The sequence below is a fragment of the Argiope bruennichi genome, chromosome 10 (assembly GCF_947563725.1).
Source record: "Argiope bruennichi chromosome 10, qqArgBrue1.1, whole genome shotgun sequence".
Taxonomy (NCBI): domain Eukaryota; kingdom Metazoa; phylum Arthropoda; class Arachnida; order Araneae; family Araneidae; genus Argiope; species Argiope bruennichi.
Window position 1 is genome coordinate 32,692,655 of NC_079160.1, and position 27,824 is coordinate 32,720,478.

A 27,824-nucleotide genomic window follows, 5' to 3' on the forward strand; every position below is an offset into this window, starting at 1 on the left:
GGCGTAACTCGGTTCCTACTGGACGGATCGGGAAAATTCTCGATGTTTCGGGTATAATCTATTTTGGCGCCAAAGTCGCCAAATGGTCGCCAAGCTCTGGGATCGCCTATGGAACCAACTATGCTGGGAAGCCGCATCACAGATTCGTAACAATATTAGTTTTATTGAATTCAAAATTGTAAGATTTTCCTTAATTTTAATAATAAATTCAATATAATATAATAAATATATTTTTTTATGCTTTTCTTGTAATGTTCTGGAGTATTGCTGTTTAAACTAATAAATTTTAAAGTCACTGTATATACCCTTTTGTAATTGGATAGTCTATAAATACAAGATTATCTTTTCTTAGTTATTATATTAGTTTTTTTTTAAATTCTCTGCGGACATAAAATAAACTTATATCACATGATAATTTCACCTTAACTGTCTACAATTAAAAAAAAAAGCATCGAAAGAAGCAAAAAAAAGCTTAAGAATAAGCTCCAAAACATTTTTCTGAAGCACGAAATGTCATTCGAATTGGTGATCTGTAATTATATCTATTTGGAATATTTCTTTATGCTACATTACTATAATGCTATAATGGAAATAGTAAAATCCTTTTGGTCATTAACTTTACCTACCTGTGAGACCAAGCTTCGCTCGGCAGTTTTTGTAAAATCGTGTTTTTTAGAGAAAATATTTAGATACGAATCAAATACTGATTCCATATGAATATTTTTCAATCTTGCCTCATCCCGCATCCATCAGCGCCCTCTTACAAAATATTGAGGTACCAGTAGGTTATAATTCTATAGCAGTAATGCAAGTAACCACAAAAATTTACCAGATGACGCTATATGACATTATCATCATGAGAACAGATAGAAAAAGGCTCTAATAGTTAGTTATAAAAAGAGTTTTTTGTAAAATCGCGTTTTTTAAGGAAAGACACCCATATAGATAAACTTAAAAAGTAAAATCTTATCTGAATTATAAAATTTAATCCAAATCTTTAGAGCTGTTTCCGAGATGGACGAAATAAATAAATTTATGTATATATATATAATATACAAGAATTGCTCGGTTAAAATCATAAGATATGATTTTTCTTCAATTAGTAATCAAATTTGTATTACCATTATTTTCTTATAATCTAATTTGTAATTTTATTTTTTGTAGCTTGTTACTTTAAGGAAACATCATTTTCTTTTAAAACCATTTTAATCGTTGTATGTAATCAAAGCAGTTATTTTGATAAGTTACTTAATATCATTTAATGAAGTTAAGTTCTGATGCATTGAGAAATTTGCACTTGTCAATAATTAATTCTCTGATAGTTATAACGTGAGAAGATTGAAGCGAATCTCGTGTTCAGTTCCAGAAATTCCTAAATTTTTCAGATCCTTCAAAAATATAAAAAAAAATATGTAAAATCATTTATTAAAAATTGCTAAAAAAATTTATTATAAAAATTGTGTTAATCGTTAAATCTTCATTTTTAATTTTATTTGCCATTTTGATCTCTGAGCAAAATTTTTCGAACAAGGAAAGGATTGTGGGTAGAAATTGTTTGAAAAGAGCTTGTGATATAGGCTTTACAGATTTTCTTCCAAGTAATATATGACCAATGCTGCCATCTGTGGGAAGTCGGTTTTAATTAGCTTTGCTTGTCGTGCTGCCATCTATTGGGCAAATGGGAATTTAACCTCTAAAAAGAACAAATAATTTTTAAAATGGGATTACTTAAAATGATGCTAGATTACACGAAACTGGTAGTCCCCTCTTTTAAAAATAACATTTGTTTGAATTTTTAAAACATATTTTATAGAGATAAATAGTCTTAATTGATATTTCAAACATTTAAATTTCATTTTTATTATTTTGGATTGACATGGACAAATATTTTAAGATAAAAATTTCTCTTTGACAGATTGTTGATAGGAACTAATCTAACTTATTGGTTAGCCAATATTTTTGCTAAATGTAGCATTCAAAGAATAGTTAATAGATAACTTTCTTATTTTTTTTAAAAACTTATTTGAAACTTATTGTCACAGATTTAGTTTTGTTAGCTACTGTAGTTCGAAACAGAAGAACATGAAAGTAATTTTTTATTAAATTTTTTATAATTATTTGATTGTTTTAGACAGAATAAGGTTTTAATATTTTGGTAATACGACATGGTAATATGTTAATAAAACAATAATACAAGGTTTTAATACTTTGACAACTCTTTCAAATACGTTTCTATAAATTTTTTTTCGTAATTTTAGAAAAATTCTTTTTTTGCTTGCATGTTTATTTCGTTCTCATCCGAAAAAAATATCAGTTTTATTTTTTATACATAAATTTTACATTTTTATAAATTACATTTTTACATTTCGATTTCTTGAAATGTTATGTATTGAGATCTTTGATTTTTTGTGGAATTAAGAATATATAAGAGGAATTGGCTAAAATAAAAAGCAAATTTTCCTAATAAAGTCAGGTTTTGAAAATTCAGCTCGCGGCCCAGACATAATTTTCCTCTGTTTTTTACTATTAATAAATAAAATAGGAAAAATTATTAAAATTAAAAACAGTAGCATGATAGTATGATTTAAAATTTAAAAAGAATATAGTCATTAAAAATGAACATTTCTATTTTGGGTTTTAGTTGAAGTTATTTTAAGTTCAGTGAAAATTATACATTTGTAATGGAGCCAGTTCTATTACATTTCATTTACATTACCAATAATGGAATACTTTGCTTTTTTTTCTATGAAAACGATTACTTTTTTGAAAGTTTAGCATTTTTCACAGCAAAAGGAGAACTCCTTAAACCCATTTTACTAAGAACTTCAGTTCTTTATCAGGGTAATTTTATTATAGATTTCCGTTTATTTTTGTGTTGAAATTTTATTTTTTGACAACTGCTTATCGGAAAAATTATCTACATATCGCTATTTGTTGAAAAAAATTCACTATTGGGTCTGCTGACACCGCTTTGACAAATCTTTCAAACTTGAAAAAAATTTGCTCATTAAAAAAATTTTGAAACAATATTTTGATAACTAATTTTAACTAGGAATAAAATTCGAAACTTTTTCTAGTTTTTATTTCATTCCTAATATTCATTTATATATATTTATTCAGCTTTTACAGGTAAAATAAAAAAAATCATACATTGAAGGTTAATCCTTATTTTTCTAATGAATTAAGGATTATGCTCTATTTAAAATGTATAACCCTGTATTTTTTTTTAAAAAAATAACTTTATGTAACTGAAGTATTTTTTTTTTTTTTTTTTTTTTTTTGTAAAAATTACTTAACAAACTGAAGAAAGAAAAAAAAGAAAGAAAGAAACGAGATATTTGCTCAGAGTACAATTGAACAGAATTTTTAGCTTTAGAGTCAATCTGTTGCAAATTTTCAGCTTTAATATCGATAGATTTTTCTTCTTCTATCTTCTTTCCGAAGTAGGCAGTCATGCCCACTGGCTGGTGTGCATTAAGATTGTAGTGTTTTAAACCTTCAGTCAATGATTGTGGAGTGCTGCTCTGACATCATTCTCATAATCTGACCATTGCTCAAATTAGTCTCGAATGTTTATATTGCAGGATGAATCAAGTGGTTGGAATAGGCTTTAAGGTTCATGCCCTCTTGATATGTCGTCACTGGCCGTTTGTCTTATAACCTTCTTCATTTCTGAAAGAAGTTTCAAATATTAATTAATTGTACATTTCTGTATGTAAAAAACCGTGATAGAATTCCGCAGGTACTGATTTCGAGAATTTTTATTTCAATGGAAATTTTTGACACTAAATACATTATCAGTGATCTCTTGTCCATCCCCCTCCTTTCTTGTTTTGAGAGGTGTCGTAAATTAAACTTTGTCATAGTTCCCAACCTTAACAGATGGCCCGATTTTGACAATTTGCAGATATTGCTACCGATTAAAAGAACTCGATATGTTTATTGTTCAAATTTAATTTCCACTTTAAATTAAAGTTGAAGTTTTACCGGAAATGACAACAAATTAGCAAAATATATATATAGTAAATTGAACGAAACGATCTAAACAACAGTATAAGTTTGGTATGACTATCAAAATTTGAAGATTAAAAATGTTTTGTTTGAGAAGCTATTAAGAGACAAGTTACTTAAAATATTTAATTGAAAATTGTAGCGAGCGGTAATACTGGTGAACCGGCTGGTCGCCAAAGGCGGCTAGTAATGAATAAAAAAACATTTCGTGCTATTGTCACCGATTCGTCCTTTTGTACTCGATTGATATGTATTTAAGTCCGTTAATAGGTCAATGATTATAATCCATTGCGATATATTCTATCTCCATTGACACAGATTTGAGTAATCTTCAATCTTTTGTGGTGATCAAATCGGGGATGTGTTTAATTTTCTCAGACATCTCCAGGTGTCTGGCCTCGTTGTTTACAAGCCTCTCCAGGCGACTTAAGATAGTATTTTAGGGACCTTTTGTCATCCTTACGAACTTCCAGAAGTGTGGGAGAGTTTGTTTGTTGATGCTTTCTTTTCAATTTCTATGATAAACAACACTTTTTTTTCTCCGAAGAGAATCTGATCCTATTCTGCTTTGTGCTGTAGTGTTTGTCTAGCCGCGCCTTTCCAGATATGCATAGAGAGTCAATAAAACCCAAATAATCCGCTTTGTTTGCCGAGGCGGTTTATTGAACTACGTACTTCGAGATGCCTGTGGAAAAGCATGCGTTTTGTTTATGTTTGTGATCAGGTTGTGGGTCGGTTAACCACTTTTTGTTGTGATAAGTGTCGCTTGTGACAGATTTTGAGATGCTCAGTCTGGTTTCACGAAGGATCCGTTTTTTTCCCTCAGGTTTTGCATTCAGAATTCCGGGTTTATTACTTTTGACTTTTTGACTTCAAACTTTTTGATCCGTTAGAAATATTTTTTATTGATTTTGCATTGTGTGTATAATTTTTACTATTTGTGCTCGGTTATTATTTTTTCCCTTTTTTACATATTGCTAATAAACGCTTGCTTTCTATGTAGTTTCATATCTTGCTTCATGCTATTTTGTTTAGGTGCTTAACCACATGCTTTCACATTTTAGCTCGTAATTATAATACGGTATAGCCTTGCTTTTCTCTTATGCCATTAAATTTGATGTATCTCTTGGGCCGCGATGGCCTGGTGGTAAGGTCTCAGCTTCGAAAAAGGAGGGTTTCAGGTTCGAGACCCGATTCCACCGAAGAACCGTCGTGTAAGGGGGTCTGTTGCACGTTAAATCCGTCATGACCAAACGTCCTCCCGCTGGTGTGGTGTGGAGAGGGGGGTGCCAGCTCAGGTGTCGTCCTCGTCATTTGACCGTGGTTCAAAATTACGAGGTCCGTCTCAAAATAGCCCTAATGTTGCTTCAAACGGGACGTTAATATAACTAAACCAAACTAAACTTGATGTATATCTTCGCCCTAATGTTTGTGGGACCGCGGTTTCATAGTGGTAAGACCTCGTCTTCGGAACCGGAGGGCTCCTAGTACAATAGTTATGTGAGACAGCTAAAGCCCCGTTCTGACGACCTGTGACTTTACGGATTTCGTCATAAATGTGCCAACTGACCCATTGCTGGACCCCCCCCCCGTGGACGCGATCGGGAGTTTTCCCAAATTGTCGGTAAAATGAACATAAATCAAAGAACCCCAGAAAACCACTAGAGAGGGAAGAGGGAAAAGTGTGCCAGCACAGGTCGTCGGAACAGGGCTTAACACTACTCCGATGACGGGTCATATCTTTGTTTGGGAATGAAAACAAGAGGAGGTCATGACTTTATTTGGGTGAACGCTGTAATGAGGGACTACAATATGTTCACCTCAGTGCCTGTTTTGATTTTCGAGGTGACTTTGTCATTCGGATTTTCCCAATGCTAAAAAGGCCACGGTGGACTGATAATAAGTTCTTGGCTTTGGAAGCATTGAATGTGAGGCTCTAGAACCTATTCTTTGAAGAACCGTTGTGTAAGCGGGTCTGGTGCACGTTAAATCCAATGGGGCCAAATGTCCTCCCGCTGGTGTGGTGTGGAAGTTTAGAGATGGGGTGACAGCTCAGGTGTCGTCTTCGTGATCTGGCCGAGGTTCAAAATTACGAGGTCCGTCCCAAAATAGCCCTAGTGTTGCTTTAAAACTGGACGTTAATATAACTAAGCTAAGCCTAATGTTTGCAATATGAACTTACAAAATTGGCTGATCTTAATGATTGGCGCTCATATCTAAGTTTGATCCTCGCTAGTCTCTATCAGTAAAAAGTTCCGCAAAATTACTAATTTAACCATTTGATCAACTGATCAATATCATTTAACCATTATTTAACATCTCAACACATTGACATACACGTGACTCGCCTGTGGTTCACACCAATTATCTGAACCATCTAATTAGATGACCCCTTGACAATAGATAGCAAAGAAGGATCATCTTATTAGTTAGGTAGTCCGAAAAATGGGCATTCGTCGTGAAATACTTGAAGGTATCCAAGTGATTTTGTCTTTTAAATTAATTATATACTTTAACCAATCACAGATGTGAATGTAAAATATTCTTTAATTTGATCAGTTGTGGACACTTTATTGCCTGTTCTCGGAAATTAAGGCGTCGATTCTTTTTGGGTTGAATTTCATATTTACGAAATGGCTGTTAAAAGAAGGCGTTTCAGTTAAATTTGGGAGGCGAATCTATTTTTATTGTTGTTGTGCTATTCTTACTTTTTTCGGTATTTTGAAAATTTCGTTACTAGTTGTCCTATTTCGTACTTTAATTAGTTCTGCTGTTCTTTTTTTTACAGAATTGTTATGGAAATGGGATCGAGGACATCTAGTTTCGGCTAATTTAATTTATCTTTTGAAGTGACGCTTTCTTTGTTGATAGTTGAAATGGCCTATCAAATAAGAAGACTGTCATATCAGACATTATTTTTAAACTGGAGCAATTTATTTCGTTGATGGCCTTAAATGCTCTATTTCAATTCTTTTAGAAGATACTGCTGAAAATTTATTTTAATTTCTTAATTGAAATGGTTATCTGTTGTTGAAAATTCCTTTTTTAAATGTAATTTTTTAAAAAAAATTTTTGGAAAGATTTTGAAAATTAATTGAAGGATCTTTATTTTCGCAACAATATTTTTCAGAAAGGAATGGAAAATGGAAATTCTTTTTTTATTGTGACTGAGAGGATTAAATTATGGTTATTTGTATTGATAAAAATTTTGGCCACAAAAATTTAGAATATACGAATATATTTAAAACTATTTTATAGTTTTTTTTGTAGATATTTCATTTTTAAATTATTTATAATTGTAAAAATAGGGCAGATATTTAAAAAAAAAAAAAACGGAATTTTTTGTGAAACATTCAGATCATAGTCTTGTTTTGTGATTAGAGCCGACTTTACCATTTAGTGAGGCTAGTCAATAACTTATGGACACCAAAATAAATGGCTGCTGGTCTAGCTGAATATTAAATCGCCATTATTTCATCGTATTTCGGTATTTAACATAAATTCAAAATAGTACTCTGAATTTGTTTTCCATATCTATAAATCCCAGATATCTTCAATATCAAAGCCAATTCAATAGTTTTTTTTTTTAACTGAAATTCATAAAAGCAAACACTTATTTGATTATGACTAATCAAAGATTGACTGGTTAACAATATCTTGACATCGATAAATCAATTCGTTCGTAAAGGCAAATCACAAAGAATTCATTCCTTTATGTAAATATTAAATTGCAATATATATCTCATTGTGTTTCTTAGTTATTGATATTTAAAGTCTGATATAATAAATATTATTGAAAAAACTTTTTCGTTTTGATGCAATTAAAGTACTATCTAGTTACTTTAAAAATCAATAAATTTTAATTTCATATTCGTTTATATATGGTTATATTATGTTTGTTTGTATTATGTAAATTTGAATATCGTTATTGTTATATTCATATAAATAAAATGGGTTTCTCTTTTAGTATATTCAACTGCATTTCATAAATATTTTTACTTCCATAGAAACCATTTAATGTTCTTTCATTAATTGTTAGTTTTCGATCTCCTGATAGTTTGCGTAATCTCTGTGGAAATTAAAGTATAATACTACTGGACTGATTGTAAATGCGATGAATTATCTTCCGCTCATATAAAACTGTTATCATAATGATGTAACTCGATTATCCACTGTTATTAGTGAAAAAAATTTTCAGTCGCTTATAAAAGCATGCTATAACACATAAAGCAAAAACAAAAAATAATTTACTTCATGCATAAGAAGTATACAAAAAGGAAATGTTATAATTGCCAAAATAAATAAATAAAAATCGAATTCAGATTTCGACACATTTTAGACCTTTCACGAGTTCGAAAAACACATTTTCGACATTATGTCTATCAGTTTGTCTGTCTTTCTGTGACAAAGATAACTCAAAAGCACTTTGAGCTAGACTAATGAAATTTGACATGAGTTTATCATAAAATTTGCAGATTTTGGGCCAAATTTTGGAACGAAATCCATTTAGAGGAAATCTATCTGCCCGGCGGTCAGGATATGAATCAACACAATAAGTACAGAATATAGAGAGGGAGATTAAAAAAATTTAGTTCACAATTTTAGCATCTAAAATACATATTCTTATCCGGTTTTGAACCAAATTTGTCAAAGAAGTTGACCATCTGTCAGTTTGTACTTTCGTATGCTAATAAACGAGATAACCTGAAAACGCGACTTAAATATTTGAAATTTGTGATGCGATTTTGTGATTTCTATTGCAGTTGTGGGTCAAATTTTGATTTCAATTGATTATATATATATACAGGGTGTTTATAAAGTCTCGGATCCATTTTGATGTTTAATAACTCATAAAATAATGAAGATATAAACAAACTTATGGCATTTATCGATGGAATAACTCATATATTTTCCTTTTCAGGTTTGAATATTTTTACTTTTGTAAATATCGTCTGCGCGTGTGGTTAATTTCAGATAATTTCATTTTCCAGTCTAAATATCTGTACTTTTCTAAATATCGTCTGCTTATTAATTGCATTTTTCTCTCTTTTGTTTTTGGCAACTATTGCTATGTTATGTTTACTTTTGAGGTGTTTGTTCTATGTAGTACTTTTGTATGTGATGTTTTATTCGAGCGGATATTAATGAGAATGCATACACCACAAGAGAAAGCACAGATTTTATGGTGGTTCATAGAAACGAAATCGATAGTACAAGCACAGAGAAATTTCAGAATTTACCAAAAAAATCCTCCAACGTTTTCAGGAGGAGAGTGTCGAACATTGATGAAATAAAAGCCAGAATTACAACCGCAATAGGCTCTGTGGATGCCGACATGCTTGCCGCTACCTGGCGTGAAATTGACAATCGACTTGATATTCTCCGTGCAACGAAGGGGGCACACGTGAAAGTTCATTGACAAGGGTCATGAAACTTTTTGAGTCTATTTAACCATTTATGTTATTAATTTTAATCTATCTTTATTATTTTATGAGTTATTAAGCATCAAAATGGGTCCGGGACTAAATAAACACCCTGTATAATATATATATATATATATATATATATATATATATATATATATATATATATAATATAAAGGTCTCCAAAATAAACATTCGAGGATTTGATGCTTGGGCATTAATGGCATGTCAGATATTTATCACCAAAATTCGCAAACTAATAGTCTCTTTTGTAACTATTGTTTACCAATAGCAGGTGGTTAATATTAAACGAATGTATTTATTTGGGTTTATATGAGAAAGTTTCGGACAGACGACTCACTGGTTTTGTAAAATAATTGAACAAACAAATAAGAATGTAAGAACAGAAATCTACTGTTTATAAAGACATAATGATATTGACGAAGCCACATTTTCAAAAACTAGGCAGAAGTGGACTCCTTTAATGGGTTTTATCCATTCCTCTTTCGGGGGGGGGGATGCTTATATTGGGCAAAGCTATATACGCTATGAATGATTACATTTTTCTTTTCAGTATTTCGCTCATAAATTTTTGGGCTTCGTATTTTATAGAATAAAACTAAACATGTATTTTGGACGCTTTTTTATCGATAGTCTAAAGCTAAAATGATCACAGAATTGTAATTTTAGTAAATTAATATACCAAACTTTATTTATCTGAATCGTTACGTTTTTGAGCTATTCTATTAAAATTCGTGCGTATGTGCAGACTCACAGACAGTCATACCTTTGACGAATTTTTGCTCAAAATTTGATCGACATCAGAAATTTGATTTAAAAATCACACATCAAATTTCATACGCTTTGCTGAAAGACCCTTCGAATTTTCAGAGAATTTACAAACAAATAGGCATGATCTCAAAAATGTGTTTTTGGACCCGAAAAGCACGCCAGATATTAAACGTGAAGCAGACGTTTGAAACGTGACAATTCATCAGAATCTCGAATCTTTTTGACGATTACATTTTGTTGGCATACTGCGTATATTCGAGAAAGTGAAAATTGTGCAAGTATATCTTCATGTTGTATATGTGCGTGTCTTTAAAAAGTGTGTTCATTTTGTGCCTTATTTCGATCATTTTACAGATTATCTTCAGAATTTATGTATACATGGTTCCTGTGCCATCCAAATATGCTGATATTTGAGAATTTTACTGTAGACCTTTTCAAATATATAAAATGGTCCTACTGAGTTAAAAGTTTAAAACGATATTTTTGTTTTAATAAAAGTTGAAATATAAAGTGGCCATGAAAATTGTTAAGTCTTATGAAACATGGAAGTTTCCCAAAACAGAAACCTTCATCTTAATCGTCCTCTGTTGCTAAATAAAAAGGCTAGTTAGTTGCTTTAAAGTTAGTACTACATGCCCAACTTTTTGAACAAGAGGTGTTTCACAATAATTACCGCCAATTCCAGCCATGAAAGAAACAACAAACTCTTGACAAATTGAGCCACGCCGCCAAGTCTGCGGTCGAGTACTGCCCTAATGGGGATTCCTCCCAATAAAAAAACCCAGTCGTCGGCCTTAAATTAAGAACATAATAATCGTTCTCCGTTCTATACGCAGACGATTCAAAGACGGGTCGACCCCACGAGCACAGCAATTTATTGCCGAAAGGGAGGCGACTGAAGTAGGTGGACATTAAGTAGATAATGGCGCTAAAATGATGTTTTCTTTTGAGGTCCTTTCACTAATTGGCGAAGACAAGCAGGGTGCAATAAATCATATTCACTGCAATTCACGATGGCGGTTTGTGAGTTAGTCATCGACACCTCTTAATGCGTACTTTTGCGCTTTTGATAACACTATAATTTGTAAATCAGAATATAGAATTATTGTCTGTTGTTAGTTTATTTGAATTTCTCGAGTGTGGACATGGAATGGCTGTATTATATGTCCATGTTTTTTTCATAAATCATATAGATGACATGGTAACAAATTGCAGAAATATTTGAAAGAAATTTACGTATACGTTATTGTTATTAACACAAGTTTTTCTTCTATTAAAAGTTGCAACAGTATAGGCTTGTGATTCCACTCGTTGTATAAACAGATAATGTACCAAATATTTTGCAATCATTTATTTATGATGATTCTTAACCTTCAGATATTTCGAATTGTGAGTATAGACATAGAATTTATACTGCAGGCCAGACTTCGTTACATGCGATTTCTGGCTCTTTTTAGCTTTAAAGAATTAACTATGCGATCCACAGTTTGAATGCATAATGCCACTAAGTTTAACCTCAAAAACATACCTGAAGAAATATTTTGAAAGACTGCTTACACAATTGACAACTGTTTTGAATAAAATAATTATGGGCTATATTTATACAAAATGCACATTCTAATTAATTTGAGAACACTTGCGCGAACCATTATTTTTTTTTTTTTTTTTTCTTATCTGAAAATTTTGATTGACCATATGAGACATTTTTTATGCATCAGAAACGATTTCTTCTTTAATACAATTTACTCCATTGTTCTCTGTTCTTTATTAAATAGTGAGAAAAAAGTTTTTAAATCGTTTATTTTTTTTTATCATGAGTGAATCTACATCTTTAGAAATTGCGATTATTTTCTGAAAAACGATGCTTTCAAGCATTAGCATTCAAAAATATCCAAACAAAATGAATACCGTGGGAAAAGAAACGAATTAAAATATTATGTTAATATTAAGTACTTTATGTAAAATACTCTTTATTAATATACATAACTAAGCAGTAGCATCTAAGTAATATCTAATACTTTTTACTCTTAAAAATATATTTTTTTATTTGTTACTCTTTATCTTTTCTTTTATACTAAATTTTGAACGATCTGATTTTTTTATTGAAAAATTGTTTGTTTGGCTTCTAGGTTTTTTTTTTTTCTTTTTTAAATCAATGTAATGTAATCTTGATTTTATTCGTTATGTTTTCCCTATGGGAGTTTATTCGGCGTTTGTGGAAGCAATTAAAATTATTGAAATTTCTCAATGCGATAATATAGTATTGTTCTTTTTAATAAAATAAGAAAAAAATGGAATCATTCTGCTTTAATTCACTTTATTTCAATTTTATTATCTGGTATCATTATGGATATTTTTCAGATCACTTTAAGTAAGTCATTCAACTTTGAAACCTTTTAATCACAGCCTTATTTTATCACTTTTTCTCTGTAATATGACACCTCAGGAGTGCCATTTAAGAATATGAACAAATAAGTTTTTAGTTGCAAGAAAACTTATGCTTGGAATTCATCCAAATTCTTGTAGCCTAATTTAAACCGCAATGAAGAGTGGACAGATTATTACTCATTTGACTAATGAAATCTTTTGTCATTTTCAAAAATATATATGATGTAAAATTATTCTGAACATTTTAGAAAATGGAAGAAAAAAAAAGATTATATTTTTATTGTGAATGAAAATTTTTTAACATGTTCGTGCTTGGTCATAAATTGATTTTCATCCTTCGTTGCTTGAACTAATCTTGTACCGGAAAAAGAAAATGTCAGAATAGTATTGCGTCATTTTAGAATTCCGAAGTGTGACAAATTCATTTTTACTCACGTTTTGTAAACTTAGTTAATGTAGGAAAAAATCGTCTGCTTTTTAAATAAGGCTATGATGCTGTGTTCTCAATGAATTCTGACACTTGACGTAACGCCTACTTGATTTTGTTCGGACCAATCGCGACTCGTTATTTGCCTCTTTTAAGTAATGATAGCATTCCCAGGTTCGAAGTGCGGGAAAATGAACTTAAAAACTTGGTTTTAGGGATCGGAAGTTGGCAATAGTTAGCATGGATTTAGCAGTAGCACCATCCGCTGCCATCGGTAAGTCGCAAATTTTACCTGTTTATTGTCTCAGAGACAATGATTCTATTTCAATTATTTTAATATATTAAATTTGACAAACGTGTCAAATCAGAAATATCATATATGTAGAGCAGGTTATTTATTCCATTCTTTAATCTTTTTATTAATAACTTAGAATACATATGTATATAATTATTCTTTACATTTTTCACCTTAATTTTAATTCGATATCTTGAATTTTTGGGATTAATGATAGGCCTATCTATATATTCTAGCAGAACTATTTTACATGTAACCTAATGTCCACCAAATATCAAAATTTATTTTTGCAATTCTTGAACTATTTTGAATGTAAAACCCATGCAATTTTTCTTTTTGAAAATTTTAAATTCTAATTTTTTTTTCTTCCTGCATTACAAAATATAAAAATTTGAAAGAGCATTAGAGCAAAAATTGTAGAACGTTGCAATTCTTATCAATCTTTCATTCAGATACCAGGATATTACATTCTGTATTTACAATTTTAAATGAATAATTTTGAGATTACTACATGCATTTAAAGTGCGCTAATATATTATTTATCACGAATAAATTATTAAATTTCCATTCTGTGTGGTTCATATTTTTCTCTTGTGTTTTAAAAGAAAATCTTAATTATTTGATAAATTATACTTCATGGATTATAAAAAATTTGCTTTAAATGTACAATTTTCTTGTAGTGATTCAAACAATTCTATTCCATTTTATTTTATGACCAAATTGACTCTGTTCCAAAAATAAAGTTAGAAAATATATAATGCAGATTAAAATAATTTTTTTCTATTTATAACATTTTTCAGTGAACATTACTGATTATAATTATAAATATTTTGATTGTATTATGAGTGATTATGAAAAATACTGGACGATCATAAATATATTGAAAATTATTTTGTTTATCAAAAATAATATTGCTAAAATATGACCGGAAATTCATCTTAATTAAAAATTCTTGTCATTATATTGATTTTTTATATCGAATATCTTTAATTTTCTGAAATAAATATTAGACTCTTAAAATTCTCTTGGCTGAGTTTTAACCCTTCAACACATAGTAACTTTGAAGTTGCTTTTGACCTCTTTTATGCTCACAGTTGATCACTTTGTTGCTCTTTATCTTTGAAAGACATTAAAGCTCTTTATTTGTTTAGAATATGTGAGCTACGGAGATCTTCCGCATACGCCTCAGTGGATGGATTATCTCTCCTCTGCTTCTTTTATTCATACCTTATCTTTAATATTTTGACTGAATGAGTATTAAAGATAAGTTAGAGGATAATAAAATGTCTTTAAAAATTCTCTTATCAAACAATAAATCAGGCGACGAACTAACTGGTAGAATAAAATATTATTCTAGATATTTTCCTTGATTATGTAAGATTTCCTATAGATGCTAGTCTATTTGAAGTCTATCCAAATTCTTAAATTGCCGTTTAGAAACGCAGTAACGTGAAAGAGAACTGTTGTTCTTTTGTGTTCAGATCTTTAAACCACAAGAAATATTCGAGGGGTGAAGTATGGATTGTAAAACGTTATTAAAATAAATATAAATAAAATTTAATGAATAAAATAATAATACATAAAATAGGAAATCAAATATAAATAAAAACTAAAATATAAATATGAAAATAAGAAGAACGAATTTTCATGGGAAATCAACTGAGTGTGGGAAAAAAAAAAGGATTAATTATTAATATGAGATTATAAAATATTTTGTCTCGCAGTGTAAAAGTTAAATAGGCATAATCGATACATTGACCTATTTCTAAATTCTACGATCATTTTTAAACACATATTAATTGAGAGATTTTAGTTGCTAGATATTTTTCAGAAAACCGAACTAGAATCGATTTCAGAACATTATATGCGCTATTAGAACTATCTGAAAGAACGAGTTCTTTAACTGACCGTCATTGCCAAAAATAATTAGGTTTTATTTTCAGGATAAAAAAAAAATCAAATACGTATTTTATCATTCTAAATCGCTTATATATTAAATTAATTTCTTTTATTAAATTTCGTTGAAGTTTTTTTTCTTTTATATGACAAATTATTTAAAATCGTTTATTAATTTGAAAAAAAAAATCTTTACTAACTCATCATAATTCTCTTTACTTTTGGTTCATAAATCTGATTAATTGCTGACAATTAGAAGTTAATAGTTTTTCAAATTATTAAGATCAGTTCACAATTCCATATCGATTGCATTCAATGGATGATGCAATCGCACAAAAGATGTCCGAAACTTTTCATTACATCTTTGTCTTTCCTTTTCCTCAAATCTAGTTATTAAACAATATAAGCATTAGTAAGTAACATCTGTTTAGAGGCATTTTTTTTTGTATATTCTTTCTCGCGCCAATGAAAGGATTGATCGTGCTTCTAAGCAATAAAAAATGAATGTACCTCTTGTAAATAAATTTTGTTATGAATTTCTATCTTCGAATGTATCACAAAGACAAATATAAATACATTTCATTAGAAAAATGTTTTAAAATAAGCAAAACAGAATTTAAATTGAACGAAATATACTAACGAATAATTTTTATTAACATTTATTTTAAATATTAATAGTACTCCTACAGAGTAAATAAAGTATTGCAAGTTATATATTGCAATTTAATATTTAATATGCAAAAATTCTTTCGTGCTTTTGCTCTTGCAAAGGTTTGAATTAATATTTGGATGTCAACAACAGCTGCAATTTCATATTCAATTTATATATCCAGACCAGTTTTTCTCGAGGCATCAAGTATATGCTTTTAATCGCTTCAGTTTTTGAAAAACTTACGCTACTGTGCAGCTGCGAGTCTGCCTGAACATTTAAACAAAAGCATTTAGAGCATTGTTTTTCATTTCAGTTGACATAATGTGGATATATCGTCTGCTAAAGTATTTTCTCAAATACATATTTCATTATCTTGCAATTAATTCGTCACTTAAATCCGTTCTTCCGATAGCTGGATAATAATTATATGTTAGGTATTTTCTAATATTACTATGGCTCTCTTAAATGGATTCCTAGGATTATCTAATGCATTCTTGGGAATATATTTTTTTTATATAATTTGGAATGCCCTAAAAAATAACGGAAAAAAAAAAAAGCAAATGCAAGCACATGCAGGTGGCTCAATCCAGAATGATTTGTTGTCTTCTGTCATCCGAATGCTATTTCAAGTGGTTGTAAGATGCAGACCTGAGCTCACCCGCTGTACGATTATTATCTCAGTTAGGGCGTAACACGGCAATTAAAGTAGGGCAGAACCGAAATGTTTGGACTCCCGTTAACTGCAACTGCAGCGTTATAGAAATTCCAGTTAATGGAACTGAATACTTGCTGGTTTCGTTTTGCATTACAAAAAAGTTCAAGTTGAATAATCATGTCTAGTATTTCCCTGTGCCATATACTTTTTACTTTTTCGCATAAAAAATGTACTAAAAAAATATTATGGTAAAAAAAACCTCAAGATTTTGATGATCTCCATGGTTTAATCTTCCCTGAGTTTCGCGATAATGCAAAAGCGCCTTAAATTAGAAGAATGTAATTGATTTTTACGCTGAATTGGCAGTTGCATATTGCTCCTGTTTAATTTTGAACGAATTATTTTTTTAGGTAGTTGATCCACCTGTCTGTCCCGTTTATCCCTACGTAAGTGAATGCGATCGTTACAGTATGTAAGAATTAGATACATGAAATTTGATATACAATTATTAGCATCCAAAGTACAGATTCGCATTATGCGAATTTTTCAAAACCTTGATCGTCTGTCGGTATATAAATTCGCAAGCATATGAACGCAGTATTATAAAAACGAAACGAAATGATAATGAATGGTAAATGATTATGAACAATAATGAATTGATAAAGGAAATTAATTACGTATTCTTGCTAAAATTGTAATTCTGTGCCTTTTTTGCAATTTGTGAAAGGGTAGGAGTGGAAGTGAAGGGCCCCCATTTCATACTCGAGTTTTTTTTTAATTATATTTTTGAATTATCACTTGCTGAACTATGGAAATAAAAATCTGTATACTCTTCAAGTTCGCACCCTTATTCAAGGTTAACAGTTTTTATGCAACTGAGAAGAGGGTTAATATCTTTATTAGGGTGGTGTGAGAAAATTTCTAGCTTTTTTTATTTTATTTTTTTTCTTCTAGTGCTTTTTTCCGGGTGGATAAAATGTTTGAAATATCAGTATTAGCAGTAAATAAATATTACTTTAATTAATGACAAATTAATATTAATTAGTTTGAAAATGTTTTCATAAAATTTTATTGAAATGCTATAAGTTAGATGATTTTCTTGATTATCTTTCAATACAGATATTAAAAATATTGCTTCATTTTCTTGACCCTGCTTGGAACCAGGATTCGCAGTTTATGAAGCCTTTCTCCAAATGATAATCTTTTTTTCAGCATAATACAAAATAAACCTGCATAATTATGAAATATTTTTTTGAATCTAATTATAAATTCATGGTACAAACAGTGAATGACATTTCTAAGTATGAAAGCAGTTAGGGATGAACTTTCATATCTTACGAGAGTAGGCCGCGGTGGCCTGGTGGTAAGGTCTCGGCTCGTGAGTCGTAGGGTTACATGTTCGAGACCCAATTCCACCGAAGAACCGTCGTGTAAGGGGGTCTGTTGCACGTTAAATCCGTCAGAGTCAAACTCTTCCCGCTGGTGTGGTGTGGTGTGGAGAGGAGGGTGCCAGCTCAGGTGTCGTCCTCGTCATCTCACCGCGGTTCAAAAGTACGAGGTCCGTTCCAAAATAGTCCTAGTGTTGCATTACAACGGGGCGTTAATATAACTAAACTAAACTAACTAAAGTATCTTCAAAAGCCTGATTGTTGCTCGAAGTATGAAGATAGTTCTGCATAACAAATTGCTCATTCTTGGAGAGTTTTAAATCCATAATCCAACGAATGATAGTTAATTCATGAATGTACAACTGCGCCTAGAAGTACTTTTGCCTTCTTTGTATTTAAAATAAAATATTTGTTGGATGTATGTGTAATTTTAACAGCTTGCAGATAACTCCGGACCGAGGCTGAGAAGTTATAAAAGGCAACCAACGGTAAAAGGGAGTTAAGAATTGGAGAATATAATGCCTTCCTTTTACCTTTGATTACGTTTTATTGCTCCTAAAACTTTCCTCCTTTTAATGGGAATTCCAGGGTTTTATGTAGTAGATAATAGGAAATTCATAGAAATGAAAGTAAAAATTAATGCATAGTTTGCATGCTATATGAATTCAAATTTCTAAACTGATTAAAAAAATCTTTTTTCGCCATAACGCTTATTAAGTATCAAAAATATCTTAGTGTAAGTTTTATAACAATTATAATGGCTATTATTTCTTATAATTAAAAATTTATTTTTTTTCTTAGATAAAACATTAAGATCACCAAGTGCCTTATTTTTTTATCGAAATAATTGAAATTTTATGAATACAGGCAAAAGTGAACGAAGCAGAAATCTCACTAAAATATGGTTGATTATCTCTGATCGCATTTTTTAACTTGGGAGTAAGCAGTTACTAGTAAAAGTGGAAAAAAAAAGGAAGGAAGAAACGAATTATAGTTGTTTAAAATATCATCTGTGTCACAAAAAAATTATGCCCTATATTAAAAATTTGTAATATGGCTTCGGTGTGCAATTAGTCTCAAAGGAAAAAAAAAAAAAAAAAAAAAAAAAAGGAAGAGATTTACAGATATTTTTAATGGATACTGAATGAATACTAAGTCAATAATTTTCTACTTTGGTGACAGATCTGACAACCATTTGGCGATAAAATGGGAAGATTCTAGAAAATCTAAGAAATTTGACGATATCGCTATTAAAATTCGAAATCTGGAGATTTTTCTAAAAAAATACTATGCTTTGTAAGAAGTAAGAGATTTGCAGATATTTTTAATGGATGGCGAATGAGTTTACGAGTCCAGTTGAATAACCTTCTACTTTTGAGACAAACCTGGCAACCATTTGACGACAAAAAGGAAAGTTTCAGAAAATGTAGGAATTTTTAATGGTATTTCTAGTAGGTTTCAAGATCTGGAGGTTTTTCTAGAAAACACTATCTGTGTAATTCTATATAAATGCGCCGGCGTCCTGGCATAGGGGTAGCGCGTCTTCCCCGTGATATGGGCGTTCTGGGTTCGAGTCCCGATTCGGGCATGGTTTTCTTCATCTGTTCTATCTGTGAGATGTGTGAATATGCCTCCCCCCTGTAAAAAGAGGTTGTTCACGCTAATGTGATGCGTGAGTAATTAAGACGCACTCTTGGGCCTAGTTGGCGCTACTGAAGCAAGAGACTTCGTCAGCGAGCTTGTCCATGGCAAGTGCCATTATAAACAACAACTACACTGCGTAAAAAAAGTAGAAGGACAGTGTCTTTTTGCCAATTAATATCTCTTATTTTCTCCTTACTACCAGATATTTATGCAGATTTAGTTTAATGACCCTTGTTTTCATTTTAGGCAAAAATTAAACATCTACCACTAATATTATTAAGAAAATTAGTATATATAATTTCCAATGCGTAAAAAAAGTAGAAGGACACTTGCTAATATATTTAATTTAGTGAGTTGTTCTTTATGTAAATAGTAATTTTGTACTTTGTTTATCCTTTTCTGTCAAAAAAATCTAATTTGTTTAAAAGTTACGTTGTTTCTCCGTTCTCAGAAATGCCTAAAGGAATACCTTTGAACGATTTGCAAAAAGGGCAAATTTACGCATATCAAAATGATGGTAAAGGTGTCAGAGAGATTGCTCGATTGTTGCAGGTGAGCCCCAATACAATTTCAAACTTTATCAGAAATCCTTATAAAAATGGAAATAAAAAGAAGACTGGTAGACCGAAGAAGTTAACATCACGTGATGAAAGAAAACTTGCTCGTGTGCTGAAGAAGAACAAAGGAAGTGTTTCAAAGGCAAGAAATCAAGCAGGACTTAATCATGTGACGAAACAAACAATTTACAACTATATTAAAAGATCTAAAAAATTCATTTTCAAAAAACGGAAACATCATCATAAGTGTAAACAAGATCACATTGATAACCGTTTAGCGTGGGCTAAGGAGCACATGTCCTGAACTACAGAATGGACTTCTGTGATATTTCCCGATGAAAAGAAATTTAACTTAGACGGTTCAGACGGATATCAGCACTACTGGCATTGTCTGGGGACTGAAGGCGAATACTATTCAACACGACAAATGGGAGGAGGGAGTTTAATGGTTTGGTTGGCTGTTGGATACGGAGGAAGGACAATTCTGGTTTTCTTAAATGGTAGGTAAAAACATACAAACTACATTCAAGTGCTGAATTCCGAGCTTCTTCCTTATGCCTCTGACATGGGTGGTGAAGAGTGGAAGTTTCAGCAAGACGGAGCTTCCATTCACACCACGACTGGAGTCAAAAATTGGTTCCTAACAAATAATGTGGATGTTTTACCATGGCCAGCCAAAAGTCCTGACCTTAATATAGTGGAAAACATCTGGGCAATGCTAGTTCGTCGAGTTTATGCTGATGGAAGGCAATTTGATTCGCAAACTCAGCTTCGAGAAGCATTGAATGATTCGTGGGACAATTTTTGTGAAACTGAAATTCAAACTCTATACAATTCACTTCCAAACAGAATATTTGAAGTTATAAAGGCCAATGGGAAGACCATTCCTTATTAAAGTCACTATTTTTTCATTCATTATAATGCTGTCCTTCTACTTTTTTTACAAAGTTTCAAAAAAGAGAAACTATTTTTTTTGCCATTAATATTTTATGTTTGAACATCATAATTCTGATGTTAAAATTGTATTTTTGAAATATTTGTTAAATGTTTCTAATAAAAATTTTTAGTAAAAATAAAATATTTTTCGGTTATTGTTACAAAATCAAGTGTCCTTCTACTTTTTTTACGCAGTGTATATAAATACGAGAGAGCTAAAAGCGAATTAGTTTAGTGAATTCCGTCTCCCTCGGGATTGAGTTCTTTAGTTACAATTTCAGTGTTATTGCTGTGATTTAATGACAACTTGTTTATATACTCGACATTGCTTGGAATTAAAATTCTTTCATGTATGATATTTTAACATAGGAACTACTTTTGAAAGTACTTTTGTCGCCAGTTTTTTAGGCGATTGCAATACTTTCACTTCACCTCATGTATGAGAAAGTAAAAATAAATATAAATTCTAAAACAATATCATACTACGGATATTTTTGGATTAGACATTGGAATATCCTTTTATTTTTTTTATACGTCGAATAGCTTTTTCAGACTTAATGAGTTCATTATCCTTTTCTGATTTTCGAGACAGTATCAAAATATTAAGTATTTGCAGGTTTCCGACACAATTTGCTCAGCTGCGGGCAATCACTTATTCTTCTCAATCATATATTTTTAATAGCAAAATCTACTAAAAAAATAAATAAATAAACGTTCCCATGAATTAATCTTCTCATCTAGAAACAAGAACACACTGAATGTCTTTGTGTTACATCGCGAAGTGGCCATTCTCAACTTAGCAATAACCGCTGCAAATACTTACTCTAAAAGTTTTCTTTTTAAGCTGTCTCGAGAGCCGTGTACAGAAGTGGGTGGGTGGAATGCTTGTCAACATCGGAGACGAACGGCGATTGCGGCTGTAGTAAATAAATAAGACGTGGAGATAAGACTTCATATATTTTGAGACTCGGGAGTTTTTAAAAAAATTGTGCAGACTTATTTACTCCGATAACGTTTATCACTGTGGACGTTCCTTAATCTGTCACTATGTAAAGCAAAAAAATTCAATTTTCTCAACTAATTTACCATTACGAGATAAGAGAATAGACTTAGTTACTGGATGGGTGGTGACACACGATGCAGTAATTTAGAAAAGAAGAACTGGCAATGTCTGTCGTGTAAAGAGCTTGGGAAAAAGCTGTGATTTTTTTGGTTTTTGTTTTGAAAGATTGCGAGGCAATTATATGTTGGCAGTTTTATGGGATTTTAAAAGTGTTTTATTGCAATTGAAAGAAACGTTTCTCTTTTCATTACACATGGAAAAAGTATGAGTACAATTTGAATAATTTGAATGAATGATAACTGTATATTAAAATAACATTTGGCAGACAGGCAATAAAAATTAGATTTGTTTGAAGTTCCTGCAATTCCATATAGATCCTTCGCATTTCTTAAATTTTCATTCACTGCCCGCAGATAGTAATCGATAGAAACAGAAATGCAATTATTTTATTTTCTCTCTCACGTTCAAAAATCTTTCAAACGAAACCCGTACTTATAATAAAGGAGAATGTGCGTGCGCGCGCGCGCGCGCGTGTGTGTGTGTGTAGTGGTAACTTCATAAGTCAGATAACCACCTCCGGAAAGGAGTGTAAATTTTTGTCTAGTGGCTTTGTTACACGGCTATGAACCTTAACGTTGCGAATTCGAACCTCAAACTTGCACATGTGTATCATTCTGCCCATGTTTCGCTTTCTTACGCGTGTGTGTGTTAGCTAGCTGCAGGGTAGACCAGCTGCATTTAGAACTATAAACTTTGGCACACTCTTTGCGCTTTCTTAAATTTTTATTCACATCACAAAAAAAAAAAAAAAAAAAAAGTAATTGAAAGAATCGAAAATATAATTATTTTATATCATGCTTCCAAAAATGCATTTTAAAATGCCACAAAGTCTGAAGAATAAATCATCCAAGAGAAATCCCTAATAACAATAAAGACGAATGTATGTCTTTGATTGAATGACCCTGTGGCGGACTGAGATGCGCGAGGATAGAACCTGGGACTTTGTGGTTCGCAGTCCAGTAACATGACCATGATACAAAAGCAATTGCTCGTGTAGCGTAGTTGCTAACTTGCTTATAAGCTTTCACCACAACCTCCTATTAGCACAAAACACCGAAAAACATTGTTACGATATCTTCCCGACATTAGCTGGCATTCAGAACATCGTGAGAATATCATACAATATATTTTGCTAATAGGGACTGTAAGAAACGGACTGACTATTTAACCTCTACCAAATTTGGTATAAATATATTTTGGAAAGTAAAAACTTGCACTTTGGTGCAATTTTTTAAAAAAAAAATTTAAGTAGAATTTCCATTGCTTTACAAAATTGCGAGATTTTGGTAACTCTCCATATGACTTCCGAGATTTAATATACAAGTCACTTGCATTGTAGCTCTTGCTCCCTTACTCTTTTATGATCAGAAATATTCTGATTACATTGCTAATATCACTGCGTCTTTTGATAATTGTAAAATGAGACTGGACTCAATGTAATTTTGGATCTTTTTCTTGAATTTTAGGATTATTGGGTGGTAATTGCAATGGCTTGGTGATAACCAAGAAAATGTTTTTTCCCCCAAAAACTTAACACTAATAGTTTTCATATAAATAACAATAAGTTTAATTTTGAGATTATTGTGCGGTGGCGTAGTCAGGGCAAGTAGCTCTCGAACATTATATATTTTACGACCAAGTGCAAAATGGCACTCTTGTATGGTATTACTTTAACCCCTTTATTGAATGTTTTCTTTGAAATATGACAACGTTCTAAAGCTTATTGTCTCCCTTGCGCCCCTTAAAACTAGCGTCTGAGGCATCTGTACCCCCGCCCCCATGCTCCCTACGCCAGTGGTACAGTGACTGTCATTGTGTAACACTTTTTGACGCATATATCAAAGAGGGTCTTCTGTTTTCATTAGTTCTCCATTTTGATACTTTAGGAATTTCCGAATATTTCTTAATATTGTAATCTCCAAATTGGTGAAGCGCTAAACATTGTTGATATCTGGATTAATATGTAGAACAGAATTTTGCGCTTTTACACATTTTTTATTTTCTTATGTTTGAAGATGGAATTTTACCTTCTTTTTTTTTAAAAATTTTTTTTTAAACTCATTTTCTGATCTATTAGCGGTTTGAAATTTTGCATATTTGTGTGCTCTATATGACAATACACTATTTCAATGGATAATAAGGTCTAAAAAAACTAAACATTAAATCAATTTTGGATTCTATACTTTATTACAATAATAAATAAGTGTTTAAAAATCTTTTTTTTTTAGTTTTTTTTTTAAGTGATAAATTGGAAATCATAATATCATAAATTATTCCACAAATTGTTTTTACATACAACAACTTTAAACATACTACATGACATTCATTGACAATACTTCTCTGAATACCGTTTTTTTAATAAATATTTAGATGCAATATTTGCAAACAAATATTATTTTTAAAACGAAGCGAGCCGTTTATATGTTTCGCGACTGTAACATCATATAATTCACAGATAATAGTTAAAAATAAACAACTTACCTGTGAAAATCATATAGACTGGTGTAAAAAAGACAATTCCATTCCGTGGAAATCGCTGATTTTAGCAATAGGAGAATTAATTTAACATTTTAATTTTTATACATTTTTTATTTAACTTGATTTGTTTCCTATTTGTAAAAGTGAAATGATAAATTTGATTTTGCACTCATTTACTTCTGTGCTCCTCTTGAAATTTTGTACATATGCATACGTATCGTTGTCGACAATAAACTTATTTCAATATTTCCAGAGTTTAATTATCAACTAATTTATTAATTTCATTTCGTATTAGACATCTGATAATATCTTGTAGAAAATATTGATTTAAATCCTGAGTCACTTTAAATAATGGATTATAAATTAAAAATTATAATGTAAAAATCAATTACAATATAAAGTTAATATAAAGTTTTATTTACAAAATTTTTTTCCTAAAAAAATGTATTGACTTTTAAAAAATAAATTCTTTTTTACTCTTTAGGAAACAGCATTAAATTTTTATTAAACTGGCAACATTCATTTGTTCTGAAAACAAAAATAAACAATTTCGCGCTGTTATTTGATTTTAAGAATTCGGCAAGCAAAGTATTTCCATTGCTTTCGATATTTTTTTCTGTTACTTTATTTTATTGAAAGGATCTATTTTCGTAATTTGATTAAAAAAAAAAAAAATGTGTTGTTACATGTTAAAAAAAATTTCTTATTAGTTTCTGTTTTATGTATAATCTAATATTTTGATTATAATGTAATTGTCTGATTTTTTTTTAATTAATAAAAAGGTTCCAATAAAAATTTAAGAATAAAAAAATAGGAACAGACCGAAATTAGGACATTAATTATTCTTTATTTATTCTACAGGAATTAATAGAACAATTTCATTTTGAACAATTCCAAAACAAAACCTGTGCCTAATTCTTAATGCAGTGGATTTGGAAATTGAACTTTCTAGCTTTGTAGTGAATTTTGTAGAAACAGTTATTTATTTTGTAGTAAAAAGTACACTTTAGACAGCTATGTGTATTTTTTAAATTTTGAATGTATATATTTTATTATGAAAGCTAAATTTACTCATGGTTTATTTTTTTCTTTTATCAAATATGTAACTTTTAGATCATTCAGATATCATTGTCAATATATAAACAACTGGTAACTAATTTGAAATGTATTAAAGGGGGAATATGATATTATATTGAACAAATAGAACTATTTCTCCATCTGTTATTATAGAAAATAAATATAATATGGTTAAATAAAATAAGGGCTAGTTAACTAATGATAATCCATTTAAAATTTCATAGTTAGAAATGAATTTAAGCTAAAATTATTTGAAGTAATTGATGAATATTTTTAGTTAGGTCAAAACGCATGGAAATTGTTGAATTTGAAACTATGATTGCATAATTTTACTGAAATCTTTATAAAAATGTTCTTTTATAGTATAAAAGAGAGAAAAATAAACAAAAAAGTTTTTTGTAAATACTTTTTATAACACATTTGTATAATTTTTAATTGGAAGTGTCTCTAAAGCTTTGTGTAATAATTGATTTCTTTTCTTTTGCAGTTTATTTTAGAATCACTCTTACAATTACAAATTTAAATTACTCACCTGAACTTGGCCAAAAGACTTCACCTGAATTTAAAAGAGTTGCTGAAGAATTAATTTTAGCATTAGAAGCTCTTTACAGAACAATACCTGGTCAACAAGCTGTCACTGTTATTTCATTCCGGTAAGTAATATATATGTATTGCAAAAATATCAATCGATCAGATTTGTAAATATTTCATATAAAATATTTATACTCTCTTTTTAAAAAGAAAATTATTTAATTAAACACTTACATATTAGAATGCAAAAGTGCTCTCATGGCCAAGGATGATTTTTTTAATGTATCTATACTGTGTGCCCTCATTAATTAACAATTCTTAATATTATGACTATCTTTTTAAAAAATCAAATGGTAATTTTTTTCATTTGTTTTGACAAAATAGTATTACATCTTGATCACTGTATGGTATTCAAAGTATGGAATATTATCATGGAGATATTGTATAGTAGTTGTGCTAATAGTCTCTGTTTGCTTAAAAGAATTATGCATACTCATTAATAAATTTAAAAAATAAAAACAGTCCAAATTTAGTTGATTATATATATAATATGTAAGAAAGATTATTTCAATGTTGGTCATGACATATCTAGAAATTTCCAGTAATACTTTCTACTGTATAATAATAATTGTCAAATGAACAGACATCATACTTGCTATTAAGTATAACTATGCATGATATTTACTTTTGTTTCAAACCATACAAAAAAAAAAAAAATCTTGTGTTCATTTTTAATAATTTTTGTATTTTGTTTATTTGTACTTACTGTGTAAACTTAATTCAAATCTTTTCATTAAATTACACAACTCTCATTGTTTTGTTTCGTAATGATTTTCGTATTTTTTCCATTATTGTTATACTAGTTTTTTCCATTATTGTTATACTAGTAGATTAAGCAAAATAAAATTGTATATTTTTATTAAAGGAATACTTTTATGCTCTAAATAAGGCTGTATTTTTGTAAAAACACTACTTTGCAAAATTGATTTGACTTTTCTGTATCCAGGCCAACTCAATCAGTTCTAGTCACATTAGATGTTGGCTCCTTGGGGAATAGTGACAGATCTAGTATAGAAAAAGTGATAAAAGAAGCTATTCTTTCGGGTAACATTGGAAGGTACAGAGTATCGGCTGATAACTTTTCAATCAGAGGATTTGGAGGTATATCTTTTTGTTGACTTTTTTTCCTGTGTGAAATATCATATATTTGTATATCAATATTGTTTGAGTTAGGATTCTGTACTTTTTTCAATTAACGTTTCATTAAGAAAACTAATTGGTCATATTTTCGATTTTTAACAGTTTAATATGCAACGAATTAGTATGTATATAAAAGTGACTGATATGTATGATTTTTCAACCCCAAGTCAATTGCCATCAGACTTAGATGTTGATATTTTTGGTTAGAGTCAATATTCATTTATCATCTCTGCGAAAGGAGATATTGATATGAATTTATATATTTTGGGCTGAGGCCTTGCTAATGAAGAATACCAAATAACTAAACTAAATTTGCAGATATATGCTTGAATTTTTTTTGGAAGGATTTTA

The 27,824-nt window shown here is 30.3% G+C and overlaps 1 protein-coding gene across 28 annotated transcripts in view; it reads left to right on the plus strand.

The window, feature by feature from the left end:
- Nucleotides 1–27,824, plus strand: part of LOC129987967 (basement membrane-specific heparan sulfate proteoglycan core protein-like) — a 273,803-nt gene that overhangs the window by 125,680 nt on the left and 120,299 nt on the right. For 27 of the 28 annotated variants that reach the window (XM_056095992.1, XM_056095993.1, XM_056095995.1 and 24 more), the window contains exons 3-4: nucleotides 26,230–26,395; nucleotides 27,280–27,434. In XM_056095992.1, the coding sequence (XP_055951967.1) occupies nucleotides 26,230–26,395; nucleotides 27,280–27,434 (321 nt within the window). Of the gene's footprint in view, nucleotides 1–13,222; nucleotides 13,316–26,229; nucleotides 26,396–27,279; nucleotides 27,435–27,824 lie in introns of those variants that run through there. The other variant, XM_056096014.1, reaches the window with a different exon arrangement.